The sequence below is a fragment of the Pelophylax lessonae genome (genome assembly GCF_965119305.1).
Source record: "Pelophylax lessonae genome assembly, chromosome: 3".
NCBI classification, from domain to species: Eukaryota; Metazoa; Chordata; class Amphibia; order Anura; family Ranidae; genus Pelophylax; species Pelophylax lessonae.
This window is the reverse complement of record NC_138770.1, coordinates 675,758,538-675,771,633: the sequence shown is the minus strand read 5'-3', so window position 1 is coordinate 675,771,633 and position 13,096 is coordinate 675,758,538. Positions and strand designations below refer to the sequence as shown.

Genomic DNA, 13,096 nt, shown 5'->3' with positions numbered 1-13,096 from the left:
GATGTTCCTGTGTTTATTTTTCTTATGTGCGTTTCAGACATCTGGACTTCTTTGAGATGGTGAGAAATGAGGATGAACTGGAGCTGGCCAAAAGGTTTGACCTGGTGAGTCAACAACGAAAGAGAGTGGGTGTAAGAAAATAAGAAGTAGTGTTAATGCGACAGTATAACCATACAGGGATGGTGGGAAGGGATTAGAGCAGATGTTCTCAACTAGGGTTCTATCTGAGGTTGCTAGGGGCTCCTTGACTAACTTTTAATGAAACCGCTAATTTAAAATACATTGTCCATCAATGTGACGTCCCTTGTCCTGCTGACTACCAATGTAAGGGAAGCCCTTCTTCTCTGACCATCAATTTATAGGAGGGCCTTCCATACCGACCAATAATGTAAATTAAGTTTTTCAACTGTCCACCAACTTGCCTCTAACCATAAATGTAAAAGGCCCTTCTTTGTGAACTACCAATGTAAGGGGAGGCCTTCGCCACTGACCATCAATGTAGGAAGCCTTCTCCACTGACCATCAATGTAGGAAGCTTTCCCCATGGACCATCAATGTAGGAAGACCTGTCCAATAACCATCGATGTAGGATGCAGGAAGTCTTCTCCACTGACCTTAAATGTAAGAAGCATTCTCACTGACTATCAAAGTAAGGGGGCCCTGTTCCAATGGCAATCAATGTAGGAATATGTCTCCACTGAACATCAATGTAAGAAGCCTTCTCCACTGACCATCAAAGTAGGAAGCCTTCTCCACTGACCATTGATGTAAGAAGCCTTCTCCACTGACCATCAAAGTAAGGGGCCCTTCTCCAATGATCATCACTGTTGGCAGACTTCTCTACTGACCATCAAAGTAGGAAGACTTCTCCACCGACTATCAAAGTAGGAAGCCTTCTCCATTGACCAGTAAGGTAGGAAGCCTAATCCACTGACCATCATTGTAGGAAGACCTCTCCACTGACCATCAATGTAGGAAGCCCTTCTACACTGATCAAAGTAGGGAGTCTTATCCACTGATCATCAAAGTAGGAGGACCTCTCCACTGACTATCAATGTAGAAAGCCTTCTCCACTGACCACAAAAGTAGGAAGCCTTCTCTACTGACCATCAACGTAGGAAGCCTTCTCCACTGACCATCAACGTAGGAAGCCTTCTCCACTGACCATCAATGTAGGAAGCCTTCTCCGCTGACCATCAAAGTGGGACACCTTCTCCACTGACCATTAATGTAGGAAGACTTCTCCACTGACCATCAAAGTAGGAAGCCTTCTTCACTGACCATCAAAGTAAGGGGGCCCTTCTCTAATAACCATCACTGTTGGAGTAAACATAGAAAACATAGAATGTGTCGGCAGATAAGAACCATTTGGCCCATCTAGTCTGCCCAATATATCTGAATCCTATGAATAGTCCCTGGCCCTATCTTATATGAAGGATAGCCTTATGTCTATCCCATGCATGCTTAAACTCCTTCACTGTATTTGCAGCTACCACTTCTGCAGGAAGGTTATTCCATGCATCCACTACTCTCTCAGTAAAGTAATACTTCCTCATATTACTTTTAAACCTTTGCCCCTCTAATTTAAAACTGTGTCCTCTTGTGGTAGTTTTTCTTCTTTTAAATATGCTCTCCTCCTTTACCCAGTTGATTCCCTTTATGTATTTAAAAGTTTCTATCATATCCCCTCTGTCTCTTCTTTCTTCCAAGCTATACATGTTAAGGTCCTTTAACCTTTCCTGGTAAGTTTTTTCCTGCAATCCATGGACTAGTTTAGTAGCTCTTCTCTGAACTCTCTCTAGAGTATCTATATCCTTCTGGAGATATGGCCTGCAGTACTGCGCACAATACTCCAAGTGAGGTCTCACCAGTGTTCTGTACAGCGGCATAAGCACTTCTCTCTTTCTACTGCTTATACCTCTATAAGCCAATTTTCCAGTCAATTTTCCACTGACCTTCAAAGTAGGAAGCCTTCTGCACTGACCATCAAAGTAGAAAGCCTTCTGCACTGACCATCAAAGTAGAAAGCCTTCTGCACTGACCATCAAAGTAGAAAGCCTTCTGCACTGACCATCAAAGTAGGAAGACTTCTCCACTGACTATAATTATAGGAAGACTTCTCCACTGGCCATTGATGTAGGAATCCTCCTCTACTGACCATCATTGTAGGAAGCCTTCTCCTTTGACTTTTAAAGAAGGGAGGCTGAGATCAATGTATGCAGAAATTTCTCCACTGAACACTAGTGTAAAAAAAGGTCTTTCTCCTCTGACCACCAATGTATGGGGGCCCTTCTCCATTGACCACAAGAGTAAGAGGGCCTTTCCCCAGTGACCTTTATTAATTTATTATAAAGCATGTTTTTATGATTATATATACAACTTACTGATCATGCTCATTTACCTTGAGCTGAGAGATAATAAGTTTAGCAGAGTTTCCACAGACTTGAAATATGTTTCATTGTTCCTCAAAGGCAAAAAGGTTGGGAAAGACACTTTATTCATTTTTCCAACTGTCCATCCAGAACCTCGGGTTTATAGCCCAGATATGACCTAAATATAAAGCCATTTATCCAACTGTCAGTCTAGAGCCTCTGGTTTATAGACCAGATACATTCTAAATGTAGAGCCAGTTATCCAACTGTCCACCAAGAGCCTCTGGTTTATAGACCTGATACAGCCTAAATATGGAGATATTTATCCAACTGTCCATCCAGAGCCTCTGATTTATATACTAGATACATCCTAAATATAGAGCTATTTATCCAACTGTCCATCCAGAGCCTCTGGTTTATAGACCTGATACATCCTAATTATAGAGACATTTATCCAACTGTCCATCCAGAGCCTCTGGTTTATAGACCTGATACATCCTAATTATAGAGACATTTATCCAACTGTCCATCCAGAGCCTCTGGTTTATAGACCTGATACATCCTAATTATAGAGACATTTATCCAACTGTCCATCCAGAGCCTCTGGTTTATAGACCTGATACATTCTAAATATACAGCCATTTATTCAACTGTCCATCTAAAGCCTCTGGTTTATAGACCAGATACATCCTGAATATAGAGCTATTTATGCAACCGTCCACCCAGAGCCTCTGGTTTGTAGCCCAGATATATCCTGAATATAAAGCCATTGATCCAGCTGTCCATCCAGAGCTTCTGGTTTGTAGCCCAAATACATCCTAAATATAGAGCCATTTATCCAACTGTCCAGCCAGAGCCTCTGGTTTATAGACCAGATATATACTAAATATAGAGCCATTTATCCAATTGTACATCCTGAACCTCTGGTTTATAGAGCCATTTATCCAACTGTACATCCAGAGCCTCTGGTTTATAGACCGGATACATCTCAAATATAGAGCCATTTATCCAACTGTCTATCCAGAACCTCTGGTTTGTAGCCCAGATACATCCTAAATATAGAACAACTTAAGTTAATTGCACTCTTAAATTCTCATTAGTATTTTTATCTGTCTAAATATCTAATCAACTCAATAATTTTCCAGCTGCACCTAAACACATGTTACAGTTGGCTGAATCATCACCTCTCTGGTATACCACTATGCTGGCAGGTCCGCTCCTTGATAAATAGGTCTATTAGGGTCCATGCAGAGCTCATTAGTTGTGCCTGTTGTCCATTAACAAAGAATGTCCTGAATTAACAAAGTCTGCTGAAAATAATTAGGATTAATACCGCGCATGTTTCCAATTATTACTCGACAGGCCTGCACTGATCCAGGAGTAATTGGTTTATTTGCCTACTCAACTGCCGAGCGGGCGCAAGTTGCGTTGAGTATTTGTATGATCTGGAAGGGGGGGGCAGACTCTGGTCAACACGTGCGCTGCACTAATTTTTTTTAGGAGGGTTTGTAAGCCCTCCAGGGCTCATAAGTCCAAAAATAACTTCAGAGCACCAACATTGCATGATGATAAGCCATTGCTTGGATCATGAATAATCCTGGCACAAGATCTCCAGTGTTTTTACAGCCAAAGCGTTGGACATAATTGATGACGTCATTAACCTACTATGGCCACGTGGCCATATTTGGTTAAGACATTTTCTATATGGCCATGTGGTCATTGTAGGTCAACAATGTCACCAGTAAACCCACCCCTTTATTATATGTGGCTATGAGGTGGGTGGCAGCTGATTGGGCTGAGGGCTTGCTATCATGTGACTGTTTCCCAGAGGTTTTGACCCAACTCATTTGGGCCTGAATGTTAGCTCATCTCTACTAGGTTTGTAGCTGGGAGGAGTCAGCCCTTCTTTTTAAGTTTTGGATAGTTTGGAAGGTTTAGAACCCATTGTAGGGGGGTTGAGGGAAGAAAGTACCCCTCCATTGGTAAATGTCAAGAATACGTCTTATTTGTACAGCCAATGCGTTTGACATAATTGATGACATCATTGACCTAATATAGCCACATAGCCATATTTGGTTAGGAAATTGTCCATAAGGCCATGTGGTCATTGTAGGTCAAAGATGTCACCTGTAAACCCGCCCTTTTATTATATGTGGCTATGGGGTGGGCTGAGGTTTTGCTATCATGTGACCTTTTCCTGCTGGTTTTGACCCAACTCATTTGGACCTGAATGTTCGCTCATCTCTACTAGGTTTGAAGCTGGTAGGAGTCAGCCCTTCTTTTTAAGTTTTGGATAGTTTGGAAGCTTAAGAACCCATTGTAGGGGGTTGAGGGAAGAAAGTACCCCTCCATTGGTAAATGTCAAGAATAAGTTTTATTTGTACAGCCAATGCGTTTGACATAAATGATGTCATCATTGACCTAATATAGCCACATAGCCATATTTGGTTAGGACATTGTCCATAAGGCCATGTGGTCATTGTAGGTCAAAGATGTCACCTGTAAACCCGCCCTTTTATTATATGTGGCTATGGGGTGGGCTGCAGCTGATTGGGCTGAGGGCTTTCTATCATGTGACCGTTTCCTGGAGGTTTTGACCCAACTCATTTGGACCTAAATGTTAGCTCATCTCTACTAGGTTTGTAGCTGGGAGGAGTCAGCCCTTCTTTTTACGTTTTGGATAGTTTGGAAGGTTTAGAACCCATTGTAGGGGGGTTGAGGGAAGAAAGTACCCCTCCATTGGTAAATGTCCAGAATAATTTTTGTTTGCACAGCCAATGCGTTTTACATTATTGATGACATCATTGACCTAATATGGCCACATAGCCATATTTGGTTAGGACATTGTCCATAAGGCCATGTGGTCATTGTAGGTCAAAGATGTCACCTGTAAACCCGCCCTTTTATTATATGTGGCTATAGGGTGGGCTGCAGCTGATTGGGCTGAGGGCTTGCTATCATGTGTCCTTTTCCTGCTGGTTTTGACCCAACTCATTTGGGCCTGAATGTTAGCTCATCTCTACTAGGTTTGTAGCTCTGAGGAGTCAGCCCTTCTTTTTACGTTTTGGATAGTTTGGAAGGTTTAGAACCCATTGTAGGGGGGTTGAGGGAAGAAAGTACCCCTCCATTGGTAAATGTCCAGAATAATTTTTGTTTGCACAGCCAATGCGTTTTACATCATTGATGACATCATTAACCTAATATGGCCATGTGACAGTATTCACCGTCACTGGAATTTAAAGACATAAGATTGCTTCACATTTGTCAGCAATATCTCCATAAAGATTTATTCCCATTTGCCATGAAATCTGTAATTCCTAAATGCTGTGTATATTGCATATCTTTCAATGTCAGAAAGGTTTTCCTTTTGTTTGTGTATTGGGAGGGAATGTGGATTGCCCTGTCTCATTGTTAAGTGCTAATAACCTCCCATTGTTCTGTCTGTCTGCCTTAAGAGAAATGTATTATGGGATGTATAAAGATATGGTTAAGACATAGTCCATATGGCCATGTGGTCATTGTAAGTCAACGATGTCACCCGCCGTTTTATTATATGTGGCTATTGGGTGGGCTGTAGCTGATTGGGCTGAGGGCTTGCTATCATGTGACCAGTCATGTGACCATTTCCTGTGGGTTTGAGCTGAACCCAGTTGGGCCTAAAGGTTAGCTCATCCCTATAAGGTTTGTAGCTGGAAGGAGTCAGCCATTTTTCATGTTTTGGATAGTTTGGAAGGTTTAGAACCCCTTGTAGGGGGTTGGCGGAATTAAGCACCCCTTCATTGGTGAATGTCCAGAATAAGTTTTATTTGCATGTCCAACACGTTTCGGGGGCTACAGGTAACCCCCTTCATCAGGGCTGGAAAAAAAAATCAGTTTTAATTAGGCTTCATGGGAAATGTAGAATGCAACTACAGAGTGCTCTGTTATCGCTTGTTTCAGCTCTAGTTCGGCTGCCACCCCACTGAGAAGATTAAACTTATTTGTATTGGTGACCAATGTTGCTGAAACCCTTCCTTACTTTCCCTTTCCAAAATTGTAAAAATACATTCAGTTTCAGTTCTTCCAATCATGGAGGCTCAACATCACACGTGGGCTTTACCGAGGGTGGTCTGCATGCAAATGCAGCCTGCCTAGGAACGCCTACTCTTCCAGACTGGCACCTAGCAATCAGGGCACTTTGATATTTGCATAAATTCTTCTAAGAACCAGCCCACTGCTTGCATCAGCGCTGAGGGCCTTTTTAGCAGGGTGCCGTGGCATTTCCAGGAAGCTATGTACGGCACCCTGCTGGCCCCTCCCACCAGCCATGATCTGCCTGCACTGCACAGAGAAGCAGAGAGACCCAGTGATGATGTCACTGGATCGATAATAAGGTACGTAATTAAAACAGAAGGGTTTTATATGAAAATGTTAGTAGCATGTAGGTGAAGGTAGCAACCAGTGGAAAGAATCACATAAGTAGCTTTAAACTTTTGCAACTGCAGCTATTAGTATAAACCATGAAATAAAACTGCAGCCTGAAAACTTGGATGCGATGAAGTAATTGTAGGAGAAATATTATCAAAACTATAACTGCGACATATTAAATATAATTGAAGTTTGCTTTTATTGAACAAAAACACATAGTTGAGGTTACGGGGGAATAGATCAACCCCAAACGGGCAATTTTGTGGCTTAAATATTTTCGCAGAGTGTACAAAATAGAAATCTCTCATTGTTTTCTGCGGAACATTGTTTAACTAAACGCTGGAACTGAATTGTGTCTCTGGAATTGGCAGCGGGATTTGGCTGCAGCTGGAACAATTTTTTTTTTTTTTTGCTTTTATTTTTGGGCAATGGCTGTCTTTCCGCCGGATTATTGAATATTAGGAACGTCAGGCATGCAGAAAAGTTTCTTTTTTAATTCAAATATAATAATTGTAGAAAATGCTGGAAATTGTCTCCAGTATCATATTTTCAGGTATGTTTTATGGATTTGCTGTTCCTGGCAATAGAACATTTTTATGTTAAAAAAGCTTTTAGATTTCATACAAATATTTCATAAATGTCGCTTAAAGTAGCAGATAGAACAGCCTCAGTTCTCTAAAGCTGGACATTGATGGATCGAATCAGTCGGTTCAGCAGGGTTCGGCAGAGATTTGATCCATCTATGGGCAGGCTGGTTGTACCCAAGTCAATCCATCCAGCCTGTCGGATTTTTAACATGGGTTTACTGCTGGTGGCCAGGGCCATCTTACCGAATGGGCACACTGGGAAGTTGCCAAGGGGCCCCACATGCCTAGGGGGCCCCATCTGCCCAGCGACCCAGCCAATCATTAGTCCCGATTTTCCTTGTGCATCCCACCACCAAACTTAGCAGGTGGCAAGCGCCTGTTGGCCCTGCGCTGCTGTCAGGCCACTTGGGCCGTGGAGGGGGAGCCCAAAACAGCAGGAATTCCTGTCCACCTCCACGGGAACAGGCGCACACAGGACAGTCGAGTCTGACTCCTGTCTGTGTGTGTGTTCACCGGACCCAGCCGCCCAACTTGGAAGCTGTCATTAGCCTGGCACTGCTGTACCAATAAATATCGCCTTATCAATAATTTGCATTTTTATTCTTTTGGGTTATTGTGTAGGCGGGGCCCCAGTGCACTGCATTGCCCGGAGCCCTTTAATGCTCTTAAGATGGCACTGCTGGTGGCTATAGCTTCTAGCAGTAATCATTGCATTCTGCCACCGGGCAAGGCTCCCCATGTCCCCACCCGCTGGCAGAACACATTCCCCCATCAACACAGTCAGTGTTCACTCATGGTAAAAGGAAAGAATATTGAATCATCTATGGCCTGCTTAAGCCGGTTTTTCTAAACCAGGGTGCCATTGGGGTTCTGCCTGGGTGCAACGAGCACAGGACACAGTTTGCCTTGGATCAGGGCCCGTGGGAAAGCCTATGATGGGGGGGGGGGTGTAATTGGGGGCTGTTTGTTGGGGAGACACTGTGATTGGGGGGCCCTGTGATAGGGGGACCCTGTAATGAGACAACTGTTGATGGAGGAACTCTAATGGGATGGAGGGATTCTGATGTGATAGAGGACCCTGAAATGAAGGGGGGACTCCGACACGATGGGGGGATTCTTACATGATGGTAGGACCTCTGATGTGAAGGAGGGCTTCTGATTTGAAGTGGGCCTCTTATGTGATGGGAGGACCTCTAAAGTGATGGGGGGGCTTCTGGTGTGAAGATCATTTCATCAAAGCAGTTTTGGGCATGGTCCCAGGCAGGGCCGCTGATAAGGCAGTACAGCTGGCCCTCCCGTACTAGCCCAGGCCCCATCAGTTTAGAAGGGGGGCCCTGGACACCTGCCAAGCAGGAGAGCCAGCTGTACTGCCTTGTGACTCCTGTGGATCCCCCTGCCGCTCTGCCGGCTTTCTCCCTCCGGCTGCTCTACAGGAGGATCGGTTCTACACACTTGCAAACTGCCCCGACTTTGGAACAGCTGCAGAGTCTCTGCCTTCGCCTCTGCCGGGTCCTGAGAACCCCCTTTGGCCCTTTGGCTGCACACCCAAATCCTAACAATACAATGCAAGGCTTTACTTCACTGCTGCGGCATTTTCAGCACAAGCGGCAGAACGAGAGGCAGCAGTAGCGAGGGTATACTTTCTGCCAAGACTTCATAGCATAGAATTGCGACCGTGGAATTTTAGCAAAAATATAATTTGATATTTTCTGAGGGGGTGGGGGGGGGGGCTGTCAAGTAGGCTTTATGGGGCCCCATGATTCCTAACAGCAGCCCTAGTCCCAGGATCAGGTTTTCTACTGATTAAAATCATTTTGACTATTTTTTGATTTTAGACGGGGGGGGGGGGGGGGGGGGCTTAAGATTGTGCATCATTTTAAAGGGTGGCACAACCTAAAAAGAAAAAAAAAAAAAGGTTGAGAAATTCTGCTCTTAGCCATGACAGCTGTTATTCACTACAATGGTTGTGTTTTCCAGCAATAGAGTCACCAAAACCTTGATCCAATCACCATTGAGTGTGTCAAGGCAGATACTACTGATTATCTAAGAACAGGATGGGAGGTACGAAAGTTGGGGAACCACCCTGTTCTGGTTACATCATCCCAACCTTGGTGTCTGAGCGGGTGTCAGTTTTTCTATTCACGTGGAGTAAATTCTCAAGTCACTGAGTCAGGGATGTCAAATTTATATGTGGAAGACAAATTGTCTTGAAGACTCCCACCACTGTTCAGGGACAGTTGTTTCAATGTAGATAGCCTCTTTCACACCTCTTGCAAACAAGTTGTCCTCTCTGTTCAAAATTTGCACCTCACTGTCCTCAAAAGAATGTCCATTTTCCTTAGGTTGAGGACTTAACCTGTAGAATTTGCCCTCCCATGTTGGGCCATATACAGTATTTGTTGGGAGGTTGACAACCTACGGGTCTTGGTATTCCTCACAACGTTGCATTGCATATACCAAGTAACCTGGCTTGTGTTTGGGTGTTGGGTCTCTTTTGGATGTACAAGCTTCTGTTTCAGTAAATTGCTGGGCTAGGAATATACAGGTACTGCACCTTCCTAGTTAGGCTGCTAGGCAAATTTAGTTTTTGGCTCCTGATGTAGTGATTGTTTATTCTAGTCTCATCAGGGCTGCATAGGCTGGGAGTTTGATTGCTTCCCCCTGCCTCTGGAAGAAGTTTCTGGAGTCTAGTGAGAAAGAATTAAAATGATCAGCTTTAATATTAAGCGGGCGGGGCCCAGCCCAATCCCTGGGGGGGGGGGGTGCCCGGGGGGGGGGGGTGCCCAGCCCAGATGTTGGCTGGGAGAGCTGTTAAATAGTTTGGAGCCCCAAGGAGATTCTCCCTCCTGGGGGAATTAATCAGTTATCTGCCCCTGGCGCCCCAAGGACTACTAGATGCTAAGCTGCCTACAAGAGATTTATTAATCCTGTTCCTGGATTCTATGAGTAGAGCCTCATATCTGTTTTGCAAACTAATTCACGGTCTCCAGATGTGAACATATAGGCTGTTCCAGTCTAACCTATCTGTTCTACAAGCTAATGAATGGTTCCCAGCTGTGAACCTATAGGCTGTTCCAGTCTAACCTATCTGTTCTACAAGCTAACTCATAGTCCCCAGCTGTGAACCTATAGGCTGTTTCAGTCTAACCTATTTGTTCTACAAGCTAACTCATAGTCCCCAGCTGTGAACCTTTAGGCTGTTCCAGTCTAACCTATCTGTTCTACAAGCTAACTCATAGTCCCCAGCTGTGAACCTATAGGCTGTTCCAGTCTAACCTATCTGTTCTACAAGCTAACTCATAGTCCCCAGCTGTGAACCTTTAGGCTGTTCCAGTCTAACCTATCTGTTCTACAAGCTAACTCATAGTCCCCAGCTGTGAACATATAGGCTGTTCAAGTCTAACCTATCTGTTCTACAAGCTAACTCATAGTCCCCAGCTGTGAACATATAGGCTGTTCCAGTCTAACCTATCTGTTCTACAAGCTAACTCATAGTCCCCAGCTGTGAACCTTTAGGCTGTTCCAGTCTAACCTATCTGTTCTACAAGCTAACTCATAGTCCCCAGCTGTGAACCTTTAGGCTGTTCCAGTCTAACCTATCTGTTCTACAAGCTAATGAATGGTTCCCAGCTGTGAACCTATAGGCTGTTCCAGTCTAACCTATCTGTTCTACAAGCTAACTCATAGTCCCCAGCTGTGAACCTATAGGTTGTTCCAGTCTAACCTATCTGTTCTACAAGCTAATGAATGGTTCCCAGCTGTGAACCTATAGGCTTTTCCAATCTAACCTATCTGTTCTACAAGCTAACTCATAGTCCCCAGCTGTGAACCTTTAGGCTGTTCCAGTCTAACCTATCTGTTCTACAAGCTAATGAAGGGTTCCTAGCTGTGAACCTTTATGCTGTTCCAGTCTAACCTATCTATTTTAATAAGCTACTTCATGGTCCCCAGCCTTTAACCCATACACTGTTCCAGTCTAGCTTATCTGTAATAGGAGGTTTCTTAAAGATGGTATTGGTAATAAGTGCTCCTGGGTCTTAATTTAATGACCCTACGTAAGAGACAGTGCCATATCTTTGAGCAAGAAGATATATTACATTGGTACTTTTAGGACAGAATAAACAATGACAGAATGTAACAATGTCTATGTATAAGTTTTGGTTTTTGATACAAATTCTTTACAATATTCAGACATCGAGTACAAATCACTGTAATTATGTTCTCTTTTTAGGTTCACATAGACACCAAAAGTGCCACCCAGATGTTTGAGCTTATAAAGAAGAAGATGAAGCACACGGATGGGTACCCCTACCTACTGTCCATCCTCCAGCACTGCCTGCAGATGAGTGAGTGTCTCAGTAGGGGCCCTTCCATTGAGTTGTGGCAGAAGTCTGAGAATGGAGACGAGAAGCTCACCTAACTTTCAACCTTTCCAATGCTCTGATCGGCTATTAGTTAGTGTGATGGGCACACACATTATTTTAAGGAAGGGGAACTTCAAAGTAGTCAAAGCCACTCAACCTTGGCTGCCAATTCAGAAGCCGCTGGGCTAAGTGGTGCAAATGTTCTTCTCCAGTGTTAGGACACAGCAACAAATTTGGCGCTCACTTGCAATGTACAGAATGGGTCTGCTTTATTACATCAAGCAGGACAATAACAGTGCAACCCAGGGGCCACATTAGTCTTATACAGATGGCTCACATATGTAGTAATCCAGACTATGATGAATGTCATCACACATCCAAATTACAATTCTTTACTCAGCTACAAATATTACCTAGAAAAGCAAATCCAAACTGCCCTGGATCGTTTAGGGAATCATTTATTAACAAACAATAAAATGTGGTTTTGCATTTACAAATATCATAGTTCAAGCCCATCATGATTTCGTAACACTATCACGAGACCACCGCTGTTTTTATGTAACTCTAGCCACTGATGCATTTTCAGGAATCAGCCACTTCTTCAGAGTACCTGATGAAGGGATTGATACCCCCGAAACGTGTCAGTAGTGGCAGGAAAGCCGCCTAAGTCTCTTCACTTGGGGATTGCCATTGCTCAGTGTTCCTCTATAGCAGTTCCACTTCAAGATCTTCTTCACTCTTCTTAGGTTGGCCAGTAACTGGTAGAGATGTAAACTCCACTGACTGGTATGCTACAGAAAATGAACCACTTCTTCAGAGTCTTTGATGAAGAGGTTGATACTCCGAAACTTGTCAGTAACAGCAGGAGAGCCCCCAAAGTCACTCTACTTGGTGATTACGTTCCTCAGTATGCCTTTACAGTAGTTCCAGTTCAAGATCTCCTTAGCTCTTCTCAGGTTGGCCAGTGGAGGATAGAGATATAACTGTACCAATGGATGCATTTCTGGGTATCAACCACTTCTTTTGAGCCTCTGATAAAGGGGTTGATACCCCAAAATGTGTTTTCCAAAAAACTCCATTTGGTGATTGCCATTCCTCTACAGCAGTTCTACTTAAATATCCCCTTATCACTTTTCAGGTTGGCCAATAGGGGTTAGAGATGTAACTGAACCCAGCGATGCGTTTCCAGGAATCAACTCCTACATAAGAGTCTCTGTTGAAGATGTTGATGCCCAAAAATGCATTAGTATTGACAAGAAAGCTCCCTAAGTTACTCCATTTGCAGATTGACATTCCTCTACAGTAGGTCCACTTCAAGGTCTCCTTAGCCTTTCTCAGGTTGGCCAGTCGAGGGTAGAGATGCATC

The 13,096-nt window shown here is 43.8% G+C and overlaps 1 protein-coding gene across 2 annotated transcripts in view; it reads left to right on the top strand.

The window, feature by feature from the left end:
* The window catches only part of DAAM2 (dishevelled associated activator of morphogenesis 2), a 342,052-nt gene that overhangs the window by 197,275 nt on the left and 131,681 nt on the right, over nt 1-13,096 (top strand). For both annotated transcript variants that reach the window (XM_082249299.1, XM_082249298.1), the window contains exons 9-10: nt 38-104; nt 11,598-11,712. In XM_082249299.1, the coding sequence (XP_082105425.1) occupies nt 38-104; nt 11,598-11,712 (182 nt within the window). The remainder of the gene's footprint in view (nt 1-37; nt 105-11,597; nt 11,713-13,096) is intronic.